Consider the following 19,360-nt stretch of genomic DNA (forward strand, 5'->3'; position numbering starts at 1 on the left):
GAGGACCGTTTTCTAACCAAGAAATCTTCCCTCAATCACCTGTATCAGTTGCAAGCGGCTCTTCCTTGCAAAGTGAAAAAGGTGTGTGTGGGTGCATGTGTGTGTCTCTATCACCCTCTGAAGCTCAGTCCGAGGCCAATGAGGTCACAGGACGGTGATACACCTCTTTTCGGTCGGCCTGTGGGCAACCAGTGTCCAAATTGGCCACACCAAAAGCATTAGTTGGGCCATATTGTCCCCTTCCATGTCCTCCTCTTCTCTTTTCCTCTCTGGCCTCGGCAGTAGTAATCACTGCCCCGCTGAAGGTGCCACCTTCATGTCACCATCATATGCCCCCCCCCCCCCCCAAGTCAAAAAGAACTCATGGTTCTTTTTGACTTGGGGGGGGGGGGGTGAAAACACAAATTTTTGTTCCCGCTTTAAAAGTAATGGAACAGCCTGAAATGCCATTTTGATGAAGATATTACTGCATTCCCATAGAGTGCATACTGAAAGTACAGCAAAATCACTGACGTTATAAATATGTGTATTTATTTCCAAGGGTGAAGCACATATAACAGAAGACTTCCTCAGCCAGAGAAACAATCATTTTAAAGTAGCTGAAAACAAAGTCATCATGGGATGTACACTGCCATAACATAGGAGCAAAACGTAATACAAACTGGAGTTACATGACTTCAAATGGAGAACTTTAAAATTGAAAAAGTGACAAGATAAATAAACCATTTGTCCTACTGATAGGCTGTTCTACTCCAGAGTTTGAGAAAATACACAACCGACATTCAAAGTCTTTAAAACTGTAATAAATTCAAAAACATATACAAAAAAAATTAAAACAGTTGGAAAAATTTAGTCTGCAAAACATTTTATACAGCATGTTATGCATCACAAAATGGGCAACATAAAAAGCAATATTTAAAACAAATAAAACCATATGTCCACATTGTACATGAGTCTACAGCAAAGTGTGTTCGTGTGGATTCATGTGTTCTTGTGTAATCATGTGTGGCAGTGTGTAAGCATTTACTGTGCAGGGAAATGATGCTCAAGGTCGGTTGATCTGGCCCATAAAGATAATGGTACCTGGAGACACAAATATGACAACAAATATTTGATCATATTGATCATTTTTAGATGATCAAGTCATGCACTGATCTCATTTGATGTAGTGCACTGAATTTTGTTGTAAATATTCACAATGACAATAAAACTTGAATCTTAAAGGTAGGGTAGGAGATTTCATTCTGATGCACTTTTTGTTAAATTAGTGTAACTTCTCTTTACAATCCAATAGAAACCAATTAGTTCGGCAGTCTCGCTTAAAAACGAAGAATATTAATAATCTGTGGAAGATATAAAACGCTAAAAACATCAGCCAATCCTGCGAGGCGCCCCTGCGTGTATTGTTGGCTGGTTGTCACTCTCTGCCTGCTCTGCGTGCACCAGAGAGGTACGTGCATGATGGCCAAAGTCACAGACTGGTTGGGAGGCGTGGCCTCCGGGTGAGCTCCGAGAGAAAGGGGCGTGTGTTTACTTTCAAAATCTGGCTGACTCTCACTGAGTTTTCAAAATCTCCTACCCTACCTTTAAAGAGAAAAGAAACGAAATACGATGAAAGACGTGTGTGTACCTGTTTGGTTATGTCGGATGAGGAAGAGAAAAGGTCTGTCCACTGTAACCCAGGGTGGTGAGGACCGTGCCAGCAAAATGGCAGCTAAACACAAAAAGTGACAATTTTGTCATGACTGTGTAAATAAAATGATATAAACCATTCTTATCACTCTTGCATTGTGCATGACTCAATGTCACATCTACAATGAGGCTTAGTGAGGCAGTACTCACTGGTGGCAGCTGCTGCTTTGGTTCCATCTTCATTCACAATAGTTTTGGCTTTCTGTAGCGCCTTGGATACATGCACAGGCTCCGCACCTAACAATACAACAACAGTTAATGCCGTGAACACAATTTGCATGAGATCCTTTCCTGTTTATTTATATCAACCACCACATGAGAGCACTAGAACTAAAGCTCCATGAGTCAAAGCAACCTCGGTAGATATAACCTTCTAAACTCGTTCATTCACCACATGATGGCACTAGAGCTCTTCATTCACAACTTGTTCCCTTCAGTTGGGAAGAATGTGAATGGTAAGGAGAACAGCAGTGATTCAGTTTTCACACTGAACATCCAGACAGGATTCATACTCTTGCAGGCTCTCAGCAGTAAACAGCCAACAATCTTTTCATATGTTCAAGCTTTGCACATATCCAGATAAACTGTTACAAACTTTTCTTTGGTGATGTGTTCCACTCACAGAGGTGTCTGAAGTCAGCTTTGTCCTGACTGAACATGTCTGTTAGTCCCAGGGCCGAGAGCGGGGCTTTCAAATCTACCTCTGCATCAACTGTGAACCTACAAACACAAAAATACACACGATGTTACCGTTTATGACAATCAAAGCAGCTGCTGTATGTGTGTGTCTTTGTGTGTGGGTCTTACTTGGGGATAAGCAGGCGCACTTTCCTCATGTGCATCAGCTTGGTCCAGCTCTGCACTGTGGCTGTGCTGATGTGAGGGATAACACGGGACAGAGGCATGTCCTCCTCGGAGGGCAGGACGATTAGCATGCTGATGGTGTCGCCCTGATAGGGCAGCTCGATTACCTTGTATTTTAGTCCCTGAGGAGTAGTGGCCATTCCTAACAAAAGAAAAGGATGGATGGATCAAACAGAATAGATACGACATCTTTTTTTAATATATATCTATTCAGCATGTTTCCTGTGCTCAGCAAAGATGCTATTTAATCACAAGTGTGAAAAGGGTGCAGGCCCCTGAAACTACCAACTGCAGCTCTTAAACGGACTGTTTCCAGAGCCATGACAATGGCTATAATATCTCAGCAGTAGCAAACCGGTCCAAACTTTCCATAAAAAAATGTGAGGAAGAAGGTCAAACACGTTAATTTGAGAGGGGTCACAAAGGTGTTTTTTTAAGCTCTGGCCTGCAAAGATATCTAACGAGTGGAAAGACCTGGAACAAAAATGAAACTTTCCAGAAATGGCTAAGGTTCCAACAATAGCACAGCACTTATTCATCCAGAAAACCACAAAGCTCTTGGGAGGATCACTTCCAAGCAAACACGCCCCTTGACCTGAGTAAAGGTCAGAGTTCATGACTTTACCATGTCATTACCCAGGCCATTGAGAATCACTTTGCAACATCACACCCTGATGACATTCAAACCTGCAGACAAAAATGGTATGGAGGTGCTTTGCTGATTCATTTGCCACAAATGAAGAGGGCCTTAGTTCTGCTTACCCACAGAAATTTCTGATCAATCTGAGCTGAATGTTAGGAACTGCAATGCAATTATGCAGCAAGACAATCACCCTAAGTATGAGAGAAGGGCACAGAATTCCAGTTCTGCAGTTTGACTTAAGTGCACAGGCTGAACTTGAGTCCATTGTGCAAATGAAAAAGATTTGCAAATTAACAGTTGCACCACAGTGATGACTCTGTTTCTTTGGCTCTTATTAAGATTACTTTCTTAATTGATAATTAGGGTGGATGGATGATGTATTTTTTAGTCAAATATTATACAGTAAAACTCATTTTAACCTCCTGCTTTTACTCAGACTTTCCTCATTTAGAACTTGTTGACAGTCTGATGTGACTGCAGTTCTGTGGGTAAAACCGCTCTCCGTTAGGGTTAGGGTTAGGGTAGTATAATTAAAAAAGGCACAGAAAACAAGTTCTAGACCAAAAGACAGCAGCGATTGAGCAAAAAAAGTGATATCTTTGTTGATTTCTTATTTACACAGGTTTCATTTTTAGACCTCTATTGAGCCCTTTCCTTCCAAGAGTTATTCATTCAAGTATGTTCATATTGCATCACACTCAAGATAGCATTGAGTGTGCTGGATGTATTGATCTTTTGACCATTCCAGCAAGGAACATACGAAAGAGTCAAGAAGCAAGCATGACACTTATGTGAAAGTTATTTTTGTCTAAAGAAAGCAAATGAAGTCAGAGCCAGCCTCACACCACAAGCATCCATTGTACTGCCTACACTTTTTATGCTGCTTTATACAGCTATTAAACTAAATTACAGTGCATTATCTTATGAAGTTTCAGAGCCAAGTATGTGTAAATCCCATTATAGTCAGAGCATTACAGTACCTTGAGAGTAGGAAGTCATTTAGAACTGTCACTTCTTTCTTTAGGACCTACCGTAAGTGTGGTAATTTTGGGACAATAATCTGAGTAACAAGTCACAGATTATCCACAGTGATGTCAACACCCTGCACGCACTTCAGTGCTCAGCACTGCATGAGAATCTCTCAAGAGTGCTCGCTATGCTAACACAACTCTGACTACTTATCTAAATATAGACGACTGACTGGTATACCATTTCATTTCACACAGGACCAGATAATATCTTACGGATGTGGCATGTCTGGGCCTGCATTTTTTTATGACTCCAACAAGCTGGTACATGAATCAAAAACTGGCTTTGATTGCATCATACAAATAATAAAAAAACAACACAGTGCCATGATTAATTCTACAGTAAAGTAATTTTGCAGAGTTGAGTGGGATGAAGGCTTGCAGTGGTAAAAGTGTATCCGTTAATCACAGACATGTACTCTGACTTCATGCTTTAAAGTCACCCCATGGAGTTTTAACAGTTTTAATAAGTCAGTGTAAGATCTACCTTTGACTTTACCAGTGTGTGACAAATCTATTGTGCAATGTAACTCATACGTCACCGATGTACTCATCAATCCAACATGACTACAGTATAACATAAACCTCAAGGCCTCAGATCCTCCTGAGTTTACACCTCTGCCGCTTACAGTCAAGATTCAGTTGCCAACCTACAGTACATCCAACAGACAAGGGACAGTCCTTTGAGGATGTGTTTTGGGTGGAGACAATTGAAAGAGTTAAATAGGAAAAACCCCACTAAAACAAGGGAAGGAGACATCAGTCACAATACACCCCTATCATTTTGAGGGTTTGGCAGTTGACAAGCATTAGCCCAGATAGAGGATCAAAGAAGCTAGAAAATAATTCACTGGACTTTTGGACAGTAGACAAGTCTTTTCTCATGTGAGATTCAGTGAGTACACAGACGTTCTCTCTACTTATCAGTACTGATGAAATCACTTGGATGAATGGCAAACATCCTCAAGGACCTCAAACAAGTCCAGCTGCCTTTTGTTTTTAGCAGTTAGATCTTATATAGCAGCTACATAAAAGGCTTCAATGGCCAATCCTGAAGATAGTGGTGAAATATAATCATAGGTCATATTCAGCAACAATACGGTTTGGCCACATTTATGGAAGTCTGGGTCCCACCAAGCTCTTATATAACAGTGAATCACTGCTCTCATTAGACAAGAAAAAAAATCAAGTGGTCAATACTCCACAAAAACACTCACCTATGTTAAAGACCGATAGCTGGGACATCATGGGGACTTTGTATACTTTTCCATCTCCCCCATTAAAGGGCCTCATCTTGGTGTTCTCAGGTTGGAAGCGGGACTTCCACGAGCCTTTGAAGTAGATGGAGTTGACAGTGACCAGACGGGTCAGAGCCGCATCCAGCATGTCTGCTTTGATCAAGCTGGGGATGTGACCTGGATAAATATGGACCGCAGGAGCATTATTTGATCAACTGGGTATGATTTAAAAAAATGTATATATAAATCTTTCATCACTACACTGCTATGCTATAATTCTGCACCATACAAGGGCACATCATTCACCACAGCAAAAAATGGACCAGATTATCTTAGCAGTCAGCATTTGGCTGTTGTTTACCATCAAAAAGTACTGTATTGTTTATTCTTTATAAGTCAGAGGAATTTTACGGGGAACCAGAAAGATATTTCCAGCAGAAACAGCCGTTACATGAGGTTAATTTTCTTTTAATTCTCCTTCTTATTCGTGAGATTAATGTTAACTACATCAAAAACTTAATTGGCTGATGTGCTTCCAGCTCTCATAAACTCATTTTCACACAGGAAAAAAACACTTAAGAAATCGCAAACATTTTTTTTTGCTAATTTGTACCTTTGGTTTTATTGTTGACCCATTCATTGATTTCATCTGCTGCTGCATCAGGGTTGCTGAAGTTCAGGCTCCTGCTCTCACACTGAAAGTTGGCCTTGTTGGTGGCTACAAACATCTCCTCCATGGGGAAACCCTTCTGGCTGAACATGCCATTGGCAATCATCACAGTGTCCTGGTTGGACTTGGCTGTTAAGGTCTTGTGTAGTTTTTTCAACATCTTGTAAGGGCCTGTGCAGACCAAACAAATAGTTAGTTAGATTTCTCAAACACTGATACAGGCTTAAACAAATCCAATTATATTCTCACCGTTTTTCTTGTAACGCAGTGCATTAAGCATCTGCTTCCTTGTTTCCCCGTGGGCTCCTGGTAGCAGCATGCCCAGGATGGAAGCCACTCCATGGGGTGAAAACACCACATTTTCCTGTGGCTTGGATTGGGCTACCTGCTGAAACACCTGTATGCCAAGATCAGAGCCACGTTCACCATAGGAGGGAGCCTGGGAGAGAACACCCTTATCACCGTATAATGCCACCAGTGCACACAAGCCAAATAAGAAGAGGTGCTCCATTTTGATCTCTGCAAACACCTGCAGACACAGAACAGATGATCAGGGGCTAATTATCACTCCAAAAAAAAAATCACATCTCAGCATCTTACTTTCAAGATAGCTGAAATGTTACTCACAATGGTCAACCACAATAATCACATGCACCTTTGCTTATACTTATAGCAACGCAACCTTTAATTCAGCGCAACATCGGACTTACTCAGACTGTTTTCACAGGGTAAGAACACTGGAAGTGCTCTCTCTGTTTAAACTTTAGACCAAATTAAATCTTTGGGGCCATTTCAGGAAAATGATTCAGCCTTCCACTCACTCCCTGAATGAATGCAGTCACTGGAGCCAGACTGAATGCCTGCTGGTGATTTATTGTATGTGCTTCGTTGTAAACATGCATTACTTTCTGCAGTTATAGTGTGAACTCAATTGCTGTTGTAAAACACACACACACAAAACTGGCCTTAATATGTGTGATTTATTGCCAACCAAACTCCATTAACAAAATATGGCATTTTGATACAGTGTTCCCTGTCCTGTGTATTTTAATAAGTCTGACATATTACTGCCAAGAACCCAGCAGTAGCTTCAATAAAGCTGCCATGTTAAGTTACCAGATTTCATAGTGCAGAGCACAGGAAACCTGACAAAATGACAACAATTATCATCGCATCAATATGTAATAGAGAAGTGACGCACATGCTGGAAAAGTAGGACTACAGTGTAGGTTGTGTTTGCCAAGAAGCAGCTGGAATTTAGTAGGATTTCTGCAGTTTGTCATGTGCAAGATGCGTGTGGACCACAGGCACACAGGACTTCCATGTTTCTCTAACAACAAACCAAAAGCTGGGAGTCCAAGAAAGCGCCTCAAAATGTCAAAAACTTTTGTTTTAAATAACAAGACCCGTTCACCTACTTTTAGGAGGATTTATGAGGGTTTAATTAATTTTTGTTAGCTAATAATATCTCACAAATAAACACTTGACCGTTATGTGGCACGGCCGTTCATGTTTACATTGTGAAATGGTTATTGTTGTGTTGCTAACTGTTGAATTAAGCTAGGTATAAGGACTGAGTGTGTTTTATAGGTTGAGTGTTCAGAGAAATTAACAATAAACGCCACATTCTTACCTTTCTCGAGGTTGGTTGGACTTCTCTCGCAGGTGGAGCTGTAGCTATATCAGTTCGCTTTTCGCCGCGGTCCAGAGCAGAAACGAAGGTTTGTTCGAGTAGTCAATGAAAACACACTTTATCCCAGTGAGAGTGAGGTCTACAACTGACTCCAGCGATGTTTCAAAGAGGAATTTATTGGCTTGAGCTCCGCCTTGCAACCAAACAGACGAACACTGGGTAGTGCGCGTCTCTCAATGCGCAACAACAGGACATCGCTTCCGCTAGACTTTCAAAATAAAAGTCATAAATACCCTCTGCTGCCAACTGGCCTTGCATAGCACTCACAATTTAACGTAGTCTTTTGACGCTAGTTTTTTATTCGTATTTTATGGTCCGTATTGTTTCAGAGAATAACAAAAATAGAGATTTAAATCGCATGTTTACGGTAATGGGACTGTTTCCGGTCATGAAGGAGCTGGCTAACTCTGTCTACCTTGACGCAATCTTAAAAGTTTGTTTACAACAGGAAATGGGAAAGTTTCAAAATATTAAAGTGAGTCATGTTTTGTCATAATAAACGGAAATTACAGAGGGACACGTTGTTGACACCAGTTCAGGTCCAGGTTAAAAAGTAAAACCGTTATTTTCTAACATGTCTGTCACCCCATCCCCGTTTAATTTTAACTGATTAAAAAACTGTACGAACACAAGTAAAAACAGTTTAATTTGATAACAGACAGTACTGCAGTTCAAATCATGAAAAGAGTTCCATATAATATTTTATTAATAATAATATTGATCTAGGCAGTAATCTTCTGTGCCCCCTCCTCTTCTTTTCTATAGCTATCTTGGTCCTGTGTTCTTCCATGAGGAGTTTGGGGTGCTCTTATTCTTTTCCTCCTGCTGCCCCTTCTCTTGCTGTTTTTTTTTTATCAGCTCCGCTGTGGTTGACTTATCCCCCTTCCTCTTCATACTATAACTCTTCATCTGTTGCTCAAGCTTCCTCAGAGCAGCAGTGGCATTGTTGTCTTCAGTTTTGTTGCTCATTAAACTGAGTCTTGTGAAGAGGTTTGGATTTCTCGACTCACAGCAGGGAGTTTTTATCCTCTTGCTGCCATTTGAGGAGATGTTTGGGTGTGTGTAGATCAGCAACAAACATCTTGTTATCGTTTCCTTTCTGCTCCAGTGGAGCTAGATAAGAAAGCTTCTGACGTCTCCATCTCTGAGGAAAGATTCTTCATCTTGCCGCAGGTGCTGCAGTGTTTTCAACTGCTATACTCAGCCTTCTTCAGGGCAGTCAGAAGCTTTCTGTATTTTTCTTTCTGTATGTTCATCAGGAAGCTCTGTATGTCTGTAGGGCCTCTCCTCTCCCTGGATGCAACATCAGTCTAAGGGCCCACTGTATCCCACATCTACAGCACGAGAGAGCAGAAACACACACACACACACACACACACACACACATAACTGAATAGAGTCTCAATTCCATCTCTGCTGCTGCCAAAACAGAGGATTATAGTGGGGCACTGAGGTTAGAATTACAGTGATTTGATGAATGTGTGTGGGCAATTACAACTAAAGCAAATATTTACCTCAATTAAGATTAAATTGTCAAAGTAACGGTATATTTTCAAGTGTATATTTTGGACCGGACCTCCGTTTAAATAGTGTTTAATCTTCATGAGTGTAAAACATCTTCATCATGCTCTCCTTGAGCTCCCCCAGCCCCTCGGGGTGATTGTTTTATTCATGAACTTACAGATAACCTTTGTTTTGAGAGCTGCTGCGGGGGTACAATTGGTCAATAGCTTGCAAAACAAAGACACACTTGCATGATCAATACAAAGGCAAATGTGATACTAGAAAAAAAATCATTTGGTCTTCGAGGTATTGGTACCTTGAGCAAGCAAATATAGGTATAACATAGGAGACCAGACAATAAAGAAGCTGAGTTTTTTCCCCCCACAGTCTCTACTTCTGAGGAACAGGTGGACAGGAGACAAGATACACCTTCTGCATTTCTGCTACCTTGCATGCTGACAATGTTCCATGTCATCAGTACCAGTACATCATTATCATGCAGGGTGGTTGCTGAATAAAACTGCATTATGTGTACATAGCACAGCACATTATAATGAAAGCTCAGTGCTTCTGCACTGCAGAGCTTTTTAACAGACAACCAGCCTATGAGGTGGTTCTATTACATCTCATTTTCACCTTTGCAGAATGAAACCATTGGAGAAAATCTAAAAAAAAATCTTTATTAATCATTTCAATTGAGGCTTTGACAAAGTGGTATTTTAAGCAGTCATATTATATTATTTGGCAGTAAAACAAGCAGTTCTGATTCAGCGATGTGGAGTAATGCTCTACGGAGCCACTGATAGGCCTATTCAGCTGAATGTCATTGCTTCAGCCACTGCTGGAGGAGTAAGAAGACATGATCCCGGGCCAGGGACAGCTGTGGGAGGTCCTCATTCCTGGCTGGGTACATGTTAGCACAGTGAGCCGTTCCTGGGTCAGAGAAACACAAAAACATGATATAGACGGAGCAGAAAGAACAACAACATTTAGGAAGCAGAGAGTTCCAAAAACAATTATCAGGCTGATAAAATCACAGTTAAACAAGTAAGGCATTGTTCTACCTCTGAAAACAGAATCTTGTCTTGGCTTTAACTTGTGTCTACAAAACTCAGGTGCATGGTTTGTACGGAGTTTGCTTGGAAATGTACTGATTTTCATTTTTGCCTTTAATTGCCTCCAACCATTGACCAATATGTCAATATTATTTCCTCACCTCTGATGAAAACAGCAGGGAGGTCCTGTGTAATGTCCTGTGTGATCCCTAAGGCATGCCAGGGGTCAATGGACCCGTTGGGAAAAACTATTCTGCTGGAGCGGATGTCATATCCACCGTAATACTCGTTGGTCTGGGCAACGGCCTCTGCAAGCTGCTCCGCACTGATATTGTAGAAGTCAGCGCACTGTTTCACCTGATATCTGGATGGGAAGAAAAACAGAATAATAAATGTAACTTAGAATCAAGTAAATAAATGGAAAACACAATGAGTAGCAGGTGCAGGTTTATAAAACCATAATAAAAAATGATTATGTACAGAGGCAATGTTTATTCTACTCACTCAAGAGGGAAGCCAGTGAATGGCTGGTTAGGCGATTCAGTGCTCTGGTAGAATCCAAATTCTGAGCAAGTCTGGTAGACCCACTGTCTCCCTGACAACACACACAAACACAGAAATGTACCCCTGGCCTACATGTTCATTTGCTTCTTAGAAATCTAAGCAGTCATAACACAGAAAAGGTAATGCCAACAATTACCTTCACATGGTCTCCACCAAGAATTTCACTTTCAGCTATTCCACCCACATAAAAGGAGGAATGAGTGCTACTGGTCTAACAACAACAAGGAGTTGATCTGAGGAGTCTTTGCAGGATCATCTCACTGAGACCACATCCTGTTTCTATGATACCCCTCCAACTCCCCCACTCATGTAGCTTGGGCTGGGAACTGGAACCACCAGAGCAGAGTCATGACACCAGATAGGGTCTGTAAATAAGGGGTCCATTGGTGTACACTGCCACAGCCAGTCTAGTCATCAAACAAAAGTTACAATTGTAACCACATCTCTTCAACTCAATCCACAGCCTGTCTGGCTCTGAAGTCTGTCATTCTGAGTTCTTCATTGCTCCTGTAATTTTGTTGGATGACAGTGGAAACTCGAGACATTATAGCTTTTCTCTGCCATACTAGTACCTGACAGCTGAATAACTACAGCGATGTACTGATGTTGCAATATTTAAATAGAACCAACAAAACTATTTACACAAACAAAATACCACTTCCCAGCACACCCACCTCCGCCTGCAGCCGGCCCGTCCCAGGATGTATTAGTCATCTCCCTGACGTAGTTATTAAAGTTGGCGTCCAGGCATTTCAAAGAGAAGGTGTCCATCATAAGGCGAGCCACAGCAGCATATCGAGCATAAGGATCTCCCAGAGAGATGTCACTCATCACACCACATAGCACCTTGATGGTGATGTTGGTGCCCACCACTCCCTTTATAGATGCATCACAGCCATGCCAAAAGGAAAAGAGGAAAACAGCAAATTAGTGGTTTTAACAAACCACAAAATGCACCCTTACTTGGAAAAAGGCCATTTAACCAGAACAGTATTAAAAAAGCAGTCAGTGTACATGAATGTCTGTATTATATGTCTCGTCAATTTACACCAGTCCTCAAAATTCAACTTAAAGAATAAAGAAAAACATTGGATTAGGTTGGTCTGAAGACTTCATCCTGAGGGGACCATAAATCTCTACATTAAAGTACATGATAAAATGTTAGTTTTTACCTCAGGGACCATGAGTGTGCACACCAAATTTCATCACAATCACATTTATAGTCCTCAACATAATAATTATGCTTCATCCTCTAGGAACCATGGTGTGTGCACCAAATCACATAACAAAACATCTATTAGTGGTTGCAATATTCCCAAGGCTTTATCCTTGGACCAAATTAATTAGCTATTCATCTAGTGGTGGTTGAGATATTCACTAGGATTGACCCTCTGAGACAATGAACTTATGCAAAATATTTATTAAAATTTCATTAATTAGTTGTCGAAATATCTTCAAGGCCTTATTCTCTGAGGACCATTAATGGCACTAAATCATATTACAATTCATTCATTCATTCATCTTTTACAGGGTTTGTTAAAGAAACACCTCAAGGCAGTCTTCAAACTAGTGGGAGAGGTTAAAATATACATGCTGTATACATGCATGGTGGAGAGAAGAAAAGAGAGCGATTTCTTGGCTTTCGCTGGTTATTTGATGCAAACTGTAAGTGTCGACTTTATGGTCAAAAACACATCAACAGAATACTAATATGATTGTGTTGATCTGCACGCCTACAGTGCTTCTCAGAAAGGCCCTGTGGATTCTCAGCGGCTGCTGTGGTTGCGCTCTTCCAGGTAAAAAAATTTGCCTGAAACAAAATGTGTTATTTATTGGTAGGAGCGTTGGAGGAGTAAACAGTTGGCAGTGATTAGTGCGTTGCTGCAGAACGAAAGCCTTGTTAACTATAAATGACCCATGACAACCATCCTCTCTGCATCTGAGAGGAACTGTTAGTTCTTGTTCTACAAGCTGTAGCGTTACATAATGTCCTTCCGTATTTTATAAAGCACCCCATTGATAACCCCTCGACTGTGAAGCCACTGCTCTGACTCCTCCGATTGAGTTACACCTCACTCCTAGTTCCTACCCGAATTCCACAGTGGTACCTAAAACCTGGTAGTTTGCTCTGTACCCAGTCATTTGTGTCAGAGAGGCAGCTGTTGGCTGTATTTGTCTGCTAGTGCTGTGGACTCTGTGGCCTACCGCTCCTCTCAGTTCTTTTATAAGCGTCTCTTTAGCTTGGGGCGACAGGAAACCAGAGAGACCAAAGAGTCTTTTGTTACTTTTTCACATCAGCTTATTGGTAACCGGACTCACGTCTCCTCAAGGCACCAGGGGGACAGAGAGGGAATGGGATGGAAATAAAGGGGAGGGAAAAGAGGGGTAACTGGTAAGAGTGAAAAAAGAAGACAGATGTAAAGTAACAGATAATATTGGAGAGCAATGTTGCATGAACTACATCTCATCACGAAGAGGATGACTTTTGAAGACAGAATTTACAACTATGGGAAGGGCAATTTGTCAATATTTATACTGCGATGTCCCCTCGAGTCTGCATCTGTTCATTTAAAAAAAAAAAAAACCTTACAAATCTCTGATAGAACAACCAGTCAGGCTGCATTCTGGGTAGTGTAGGCAGCTTCTTTTCATGTTGAAATCAGTGTTGAATGCTTGGTTACTGTAGTCTGGACAGAAACATCTGCCTGGTGGATTGGCACAGGCCTTGATTGCAGAGGACTGACTGAGATGATCCCCTGGCATTTTTATTTAATCCCTTCATCTGCATTTCTAAGTGAAATGTCTCTATAGTGTTATCATTCAATCAACTTCCTACATCCAACGAGACCCTCTTATTTCTGGGGACCCTTGTTGTTGGACAATGCAGAGTTCATTATGTTTCAGCCTACTGCTCTATAACCCTCCCTCACCTCATAGCTGCTTTCCACTAAACTATATCTGTGTTGTGCCTTGAAGGAAAGGTGAAATTGCCCTATAAGAACTTGATTTTCTTTATTATGACTTTGAGGATTGTTATAACTAATAAGACTAATAATTAGTGTACAAAACATTAGCTCTTAATATCCTCAATCCAAAATGATTTCCATCTGCCTCCAAAATCCACACTTTATGGTGTTTTACACATTGTTCTCCAACTCTCTTTCTTTCTCACCTCAAACCCCCTGTTGTCTTCATTGTACTGGACCACATCCATGAAGTTACCAGCCAGCGTTTCCAGGAAGTAGGCCGAGTCCATCTCAGTCTGAATCTGCAGTGGTGAACACAGACTGGAAGGAGAGAGATGGTGAAAGGAAGGAAAAGTAGGGAAAGGGAAAGTCAGACAGTATACTGCAACTTGAAAATACACAAGAACTGACTCAGGCTTACAGGTTGTTATGATCTATGATCACCAGTTAGCTCGAGGCCTGAATGGCTTAGTGAAAAAGGATGATTCATTAGTTCAAAGTCAAAACACATATGCTGATTAAGGTCATCTGTCACGATGAGAGTAATAAGATGCAATCATTTGCATTGTTTCCCTGAGGTTTGGGTGTGTGTATGGACATAAGCACATCCATCAACACATTGGAGAAATATAGTGGAGAAGGGTAATGTGGGACACTCAGTGCATTTTTCTCTTCTTCTGCATCATGACTGCTGTTGAATCCAAGCAGAAATGTCATCCTGACTTTACATTATTCAACAGAAATTAGGTGCATTTAAGAACATTTGTGCTTGGTGCACATATACTACACAAAACTGCAAGCTGATGTGACAATGTCTGTCCTGTTTCTTTCTCTCGCTCTCTTTTTGTGTGTTTGTGTATTAAGCACTACTTCCTTCATGATGAAATTGTGACGCAAGTGTTGTATTCTCTGAGGCGTTGTGGTCTGGAGGCTAGACAAGCCTCCAAGCCCACTTTGTGACCTTTGGGTGTTTGTTTCTGCATGAGAACATGTCTGTGCCATCTGCAGAAATAAGATGTGCAGTGTGGTCAGGGGCAGTTTTACATGTGCCTCCATGACAGTAATAATTCTGTGTGACTAACCACACCATGAGAAGCTATTTAAATCTTCTTATTTGTCATGCTGACTGACCTTACCGTCACTATAACAACCCCAAAATATGCATTTAAAAAACCATCAGAGGAAGCTGTAAGGACTGCAGACATGACACGTGGGTGCTTAGAATGGTTTCAAGCTTGTGACTGAAAACAATGAAAGTAAATATAAAAGAAAAATCTAATAAGGGGATGAAAACACGACACTGTAAAAATACATTAAAAACTGAGAAAGTTTCTGAATTCCAAGCAACAATCTAATGAAAAACTAATGATGTAATTAAACAAAACCTCTGCCCTACAACAAAAGGATGACAAGCAGAAAGACAAAGTAGACCTTCTCTGGAGCAGCTCCAACATTCCAGACGCCCAGACTCAGTCCAAAAAGGCTTGAGGCAATGGTCATGATGCTGTAACAGGACCTGACTCAGACCAGGACCACAACAACCCTCGCTGCTATTTGAACCTCTCACATGGCTTCAGATATCACTGCAGGGCACCTGCACGCTGTGACTGTGTTGCTTCACATGCAGACCTACTCACAGTCTGAAAGTGAGCTGTGTACAAAAAAAGTTGCATTTGCAATTTTATGTCTGTGACATTGCCAGGCAACCAGCCAAAGCTACATGAAGACGTCTGATCAGGAGCTCCCAGCAGAACCACACATTACATTGTTATGGACAATATAGACAGCAAAATATTTCCATTTGTTTTCAGTCTTTCCATCCAGCTAAATAAATTATGTATATTCCCAAAATCAAACTATTTACTGTGTTCTTTATTATCTTAGAACTGTCCAAGAAAAGGCAACAAGCAATCCTGAACAAATGCATTTAGCATCTTGGAAGTGATGGCTTTTATCAGCTCTGTAGGATTAATCAACCCATACAGGTCCTTCCTCATAGGAAAATAACAGAAGTGTTTATACAATAACTGTGGCTCTACTCTATTTAAATGAATGCCCTCGAACGCCCTGCACTCGCACACGGATTAGTATTCTGTCTGATTAGACCTGAGCTTGGTTTGAAGGTGAATGGAGTCATGCTGGGAGTCTACTGAGGTAACCAAATTTCATTAACTAATGAGATTAATAGAGGTCTAATTCCCCCCCCCCCCCCCCCCCCCCCCACCCCCCAAAAAAAAAAAAATCTGTAACAACGCTAACAAGAGCGTGAGGGGAATGCCAAACAGGCTAAGCTTGTGCCATGGCCACACAGACCTGAGAAGAACTCTAATCATAACGTGACATGCCAAGGTCAGTTTACATTTACAGTAATTAAGAAATAATAAGAATGGGCTCTAAAGAGCAAAAGTACTGTACTTGAAGTGTTTGGTGATGTTCTCGTAGGTTGTGGGATCTTTCAGGCGTTCTATAAGAGTATCCGAAGCTTTTTTCACCAGCGTGGGACACTCTACGTTCTCTGAGGCCAGCGAACGCCACACAACCTCCAAGTACTCTAAAACACAAAGACAGAGGGAAAGGAGGACACTTAGACTTTGGCCGCTAAAGAAATGACCACAATAAAACACAAAAAAGCCCAGTTAAACATAAAGGACTAGTTTGAGGCAGACTGGTCATTAGAGCAGTGTGTGATTCATGTTCTAGCTGAGACAGTATTTGAGATTTGAAGTGAAATGAAGAGTGAACTTCACAGTTGATGAAAATCAGAGGAGAAACTCCACATTGCAAAATCTGGGAATGTTTACCCCTAAAGTGAGAGCCAAGCTCTTACTGGTAATAATGCTGAGTAACTGCATTGTTGTTTTGGGAACACGGCTCTGTGTAGTTACTTGAAGGGGAAAAAAACACCTGACGTCAGAACACCATGTACACCCTCCCCTGTGTGTATTGTCTCTGATGTTTTAAGTCAAAGGGAATGTGGCCCGAATGTGTGCAGTAGCGTCTTTAAAGATAGTGGGGGGGGGGGGGGGGGGTGGAACAGCATAGGTCCATGTTCAAAGATTCTCTGACCTTGATTCCAGCCCTGCAGCCTTCCAGGAAAAAACAATGGCCTCAGCCAAAAACAACACAGATGCAGATGAACGCTCATCTTTGATCTGTCTGGGACTCTTACTTCCAAGACACTGAGCAAAACTGTTGTTGTGTCGTTCAGGTTAACACAAAATGTGCCTGACAAAGATGTTGATGTTGGAGCAGAGTTTAAGGATTCCAGACAAAATGTACACCAAGAAATGATGTTTAAAGAGGTAGAGATTTTCTTTTTTACTGACATACAACATTTAAGAATATCAAGTTTTTCTTTCTCATGTAGTGTCCATAGTGTATTCCATAGATCTGACCTACATTGCCTGTTTTTTGGAGTTCACCCCAAAATCTAAAGAACAATCTAATCAATAAATATAGATTAGGGCTATTCGTTTGTGCCAATTGTGTATGCAGAGTTATAATATGCAAAATCACCTGGAAAGTTGACTGTAGCATGAACAGGTGCGCTGGTGGCCACAGAGGCATGGACCAAGTGTGGGTACTTCAGCCTGAACCAAGCAGCAAGAGATCCGGGGTATGACCCACCGAACGCCACCCACTTCCTGTTGGTCAGGCCTCGGCTCGCAGCCATCACAGTGCGAAAGTGTGCCAGGTCAGCCAGCGCCTGGCGACTGCTGAGGAAATGCAAGTTTTCTGTGCTGAGGTCCCTAAAGGGTGAAAAGACTGTTATTATGTAGATGCACATACGTTCCATTCAACAACAAACTACATGCTGTAGGTCATGTAGGGCACAGTGATCAGTGCATGGCTGCCATCTAGTGGCCGCAGCTACTACATCCCCATCTGTACTCCTCAACCTACAGTACGTATATTAATAAGCTATTGTTCTTTTTACTGTAGTGATCAAATAGTGAGGAAAAACATACTAAACTGCATTTTTGCATCTGGGAAAATACATTCTGTTTAGGAACTTAAAGGACCAATGCATAAGATTTAACAGGCATTAAATTTTAGATTTATACAATGGGCTGTTTTTTGCTTGGAAGTAGTTCTTCATAACTGCACAAGGAGTGTGTTATTTTCCATAGTGACGCCATATTGGCACAGTACCACACACACACACAAACTATAGTGCATGAGTGTGTTCACAATGACAACTATGTCAACATGCAGTGCACTATAGTTGCCCACATTATGTACATACAAGTGTGAAATGATGGAAGCGTCACCCTCAGTGATCGCCACCTGGGCTCTGCAGTATAAAATATTATACATATATAGTTAGTGCTACGTTGGTAGAGTAAATGTCTTCACTTTGCTAGGCGAGTAAAATAGTCTGCTGTCCTACATGTAAGAGAACAAAAGTATTCAGCATGTGACAGCAAATGAATCAAGAAGTCTGTCTTGTATGTAAGTGTCACTTAATTTTTTCCCTCACTGGAGTGGTCAACAACTATTTTTAATATAATTTTCCATTTTTACAACAATAACATGTTTCCTTTGGTATAGGCACATGCAGAAGAGTTGATACACTTGTTACACTTCCTCATTTGGCTTATTTTAGCTCATGCTGAACCACAACGAAATCACATCTTAATGCATTCCAAACACAACTGAGCCATGACAAACATACGCTGTCGGGTGACTCTTTCCATAGAAACGATGTTCCAGCATTAAGCACAGTGCTCCCAGTTTCTCAGCATAGGTGAGCCAGGTGCCATGCTGCATCCATGCAGGATTGGCTGGGCCTTCTCCACCTATCATTAGAAACACTGGACCACCAGGCCTGTAGAAGGCTTCATTTACAAAGTATCTCTGAAAGGGGAAAAAGAAGAGAGATATTCACAAAGTAAAAACCTACATTGCATCACTAGAGTAAATGACTATAGAAGATCATATCTTTGAATCCATCAGACATCAGCAATGATTAGCCCAATGTAGTCCCTTTGGTCCTCTTTCTAACTATACAGCAACCCTTGTAGGTAACCAACTTACTTGCTTCCATACTCTGCTGTCTGCACCGTTGAAGTGATCCAGTTTCTGTATGAACCATTGCTCCTCAAACTCAGCCTCCTTCCTGGTATCCTGCACTTGGTTAAATTTCCTGAAGCCTTTATACTGTCCCTCTCCAAGAGAAAAGAGGGATAACAGGGCCAATAATGTTACTGTACACACAAGCAATCTATACGTTTGAAAAGCCATGCTGATATAAACAAGGAAACAGACTGAATCATGTGATTTATTTAAGTGGTCATATGACAAGTTCTTCTGCTGCGTTAAGGAATCATAGAAAAAATGAAGCTTCTGTTTCCTTGTTGGAAGAGAAAATGTTCAGTATGGCCTCGGTAATAGGCTTTGAACTTGAAAAGTAAACCTGTCCAAAGTGTGGTAAATATGTGCAT

At 41.2% G+C, this 19,360-nt stretch overlaps 2 protein-coding genes across 2 annotated transcripts; both read right to left on the minus strand.

The window, feature by feature from the left end:
* Window positions 1-509: 509 nt before the first annotated feature.
* Window positions 510-7,987, minus strand: serpine2 (serpin peptidase inhibitor, clade E (nexin, plasminogen activator inhibitor type 1), member 2). Its single transcript, XM_028420140.1, has 9 exons — window positions 7,769-7,987; window positions 6,385-6,664; window positions 6,079-6,306; window positions 5,445-5,642; window positions 2,500-2,698; window positions 2,315-2,412; window positions 1,843-1,929; window positions 1,631-1,714; window positions 510-1,083 (listed from the first exon to the last, which is right to left on the minus strand). Exons 2-9 carry the CDS (start codon window positions 6,644-6,646, stop codon window positions 1,046-1,048), a joined length of 1,194 nt encoding a protein of 397 aa, XP_028275941.1. The 5' UTR covers window positions 6,647-6,664; window positions 7,769-7,987; the 3' UTR covers window positions 510-1,045.
* A 2,010-nt stretch (window positions 7,988-9,997) lies between these two features.
* Window positions 9,998-19,187, minus strand: prss59 (serine protease 59, putative). The gene is made up of 9 exons (XM_028419642.1): window positions 18,954-19,187; window positions 18,592-18,773; window positions 17,433-17,665; window positions 16,332-16,467; window positions 14,123-14,237; window positions 11,625-11,826; window positions 10,891-10,981; window positions 10,548-10,750; window positions 9,998-10,264 (listed from the first exon to the last, which is right to left on the minus strand). The coding sequence occupies exons 1-9, from the start codon at window positions 19,158-19,160 to the stop codon at window positions 10,155-10,157; spliced, it is 1,479 nt and encodes a 492-aa protein (XP_028275443.1). The 5' UTR covers window positions 19,161-19,187; the 3' UTR covers window positions 9,998-10,154.
* Between the last annotated feature and the right edge of the window lie 173 nt (window positions 19,188-19,360).

Source organism: Parambassis ranga, chromosome 13 (assembly GCF_900634625.1).
Source record: "Parambassis ranga chromosome 13, fParRan2.1, whole genome shotgun sequence".
In the NCBI taxonomy this organism is placed as follows: Eukaryota; Metazoa; Chordata; class Actinopteri; family Ambassidae; genus Parambassis; species Parambassis ranga.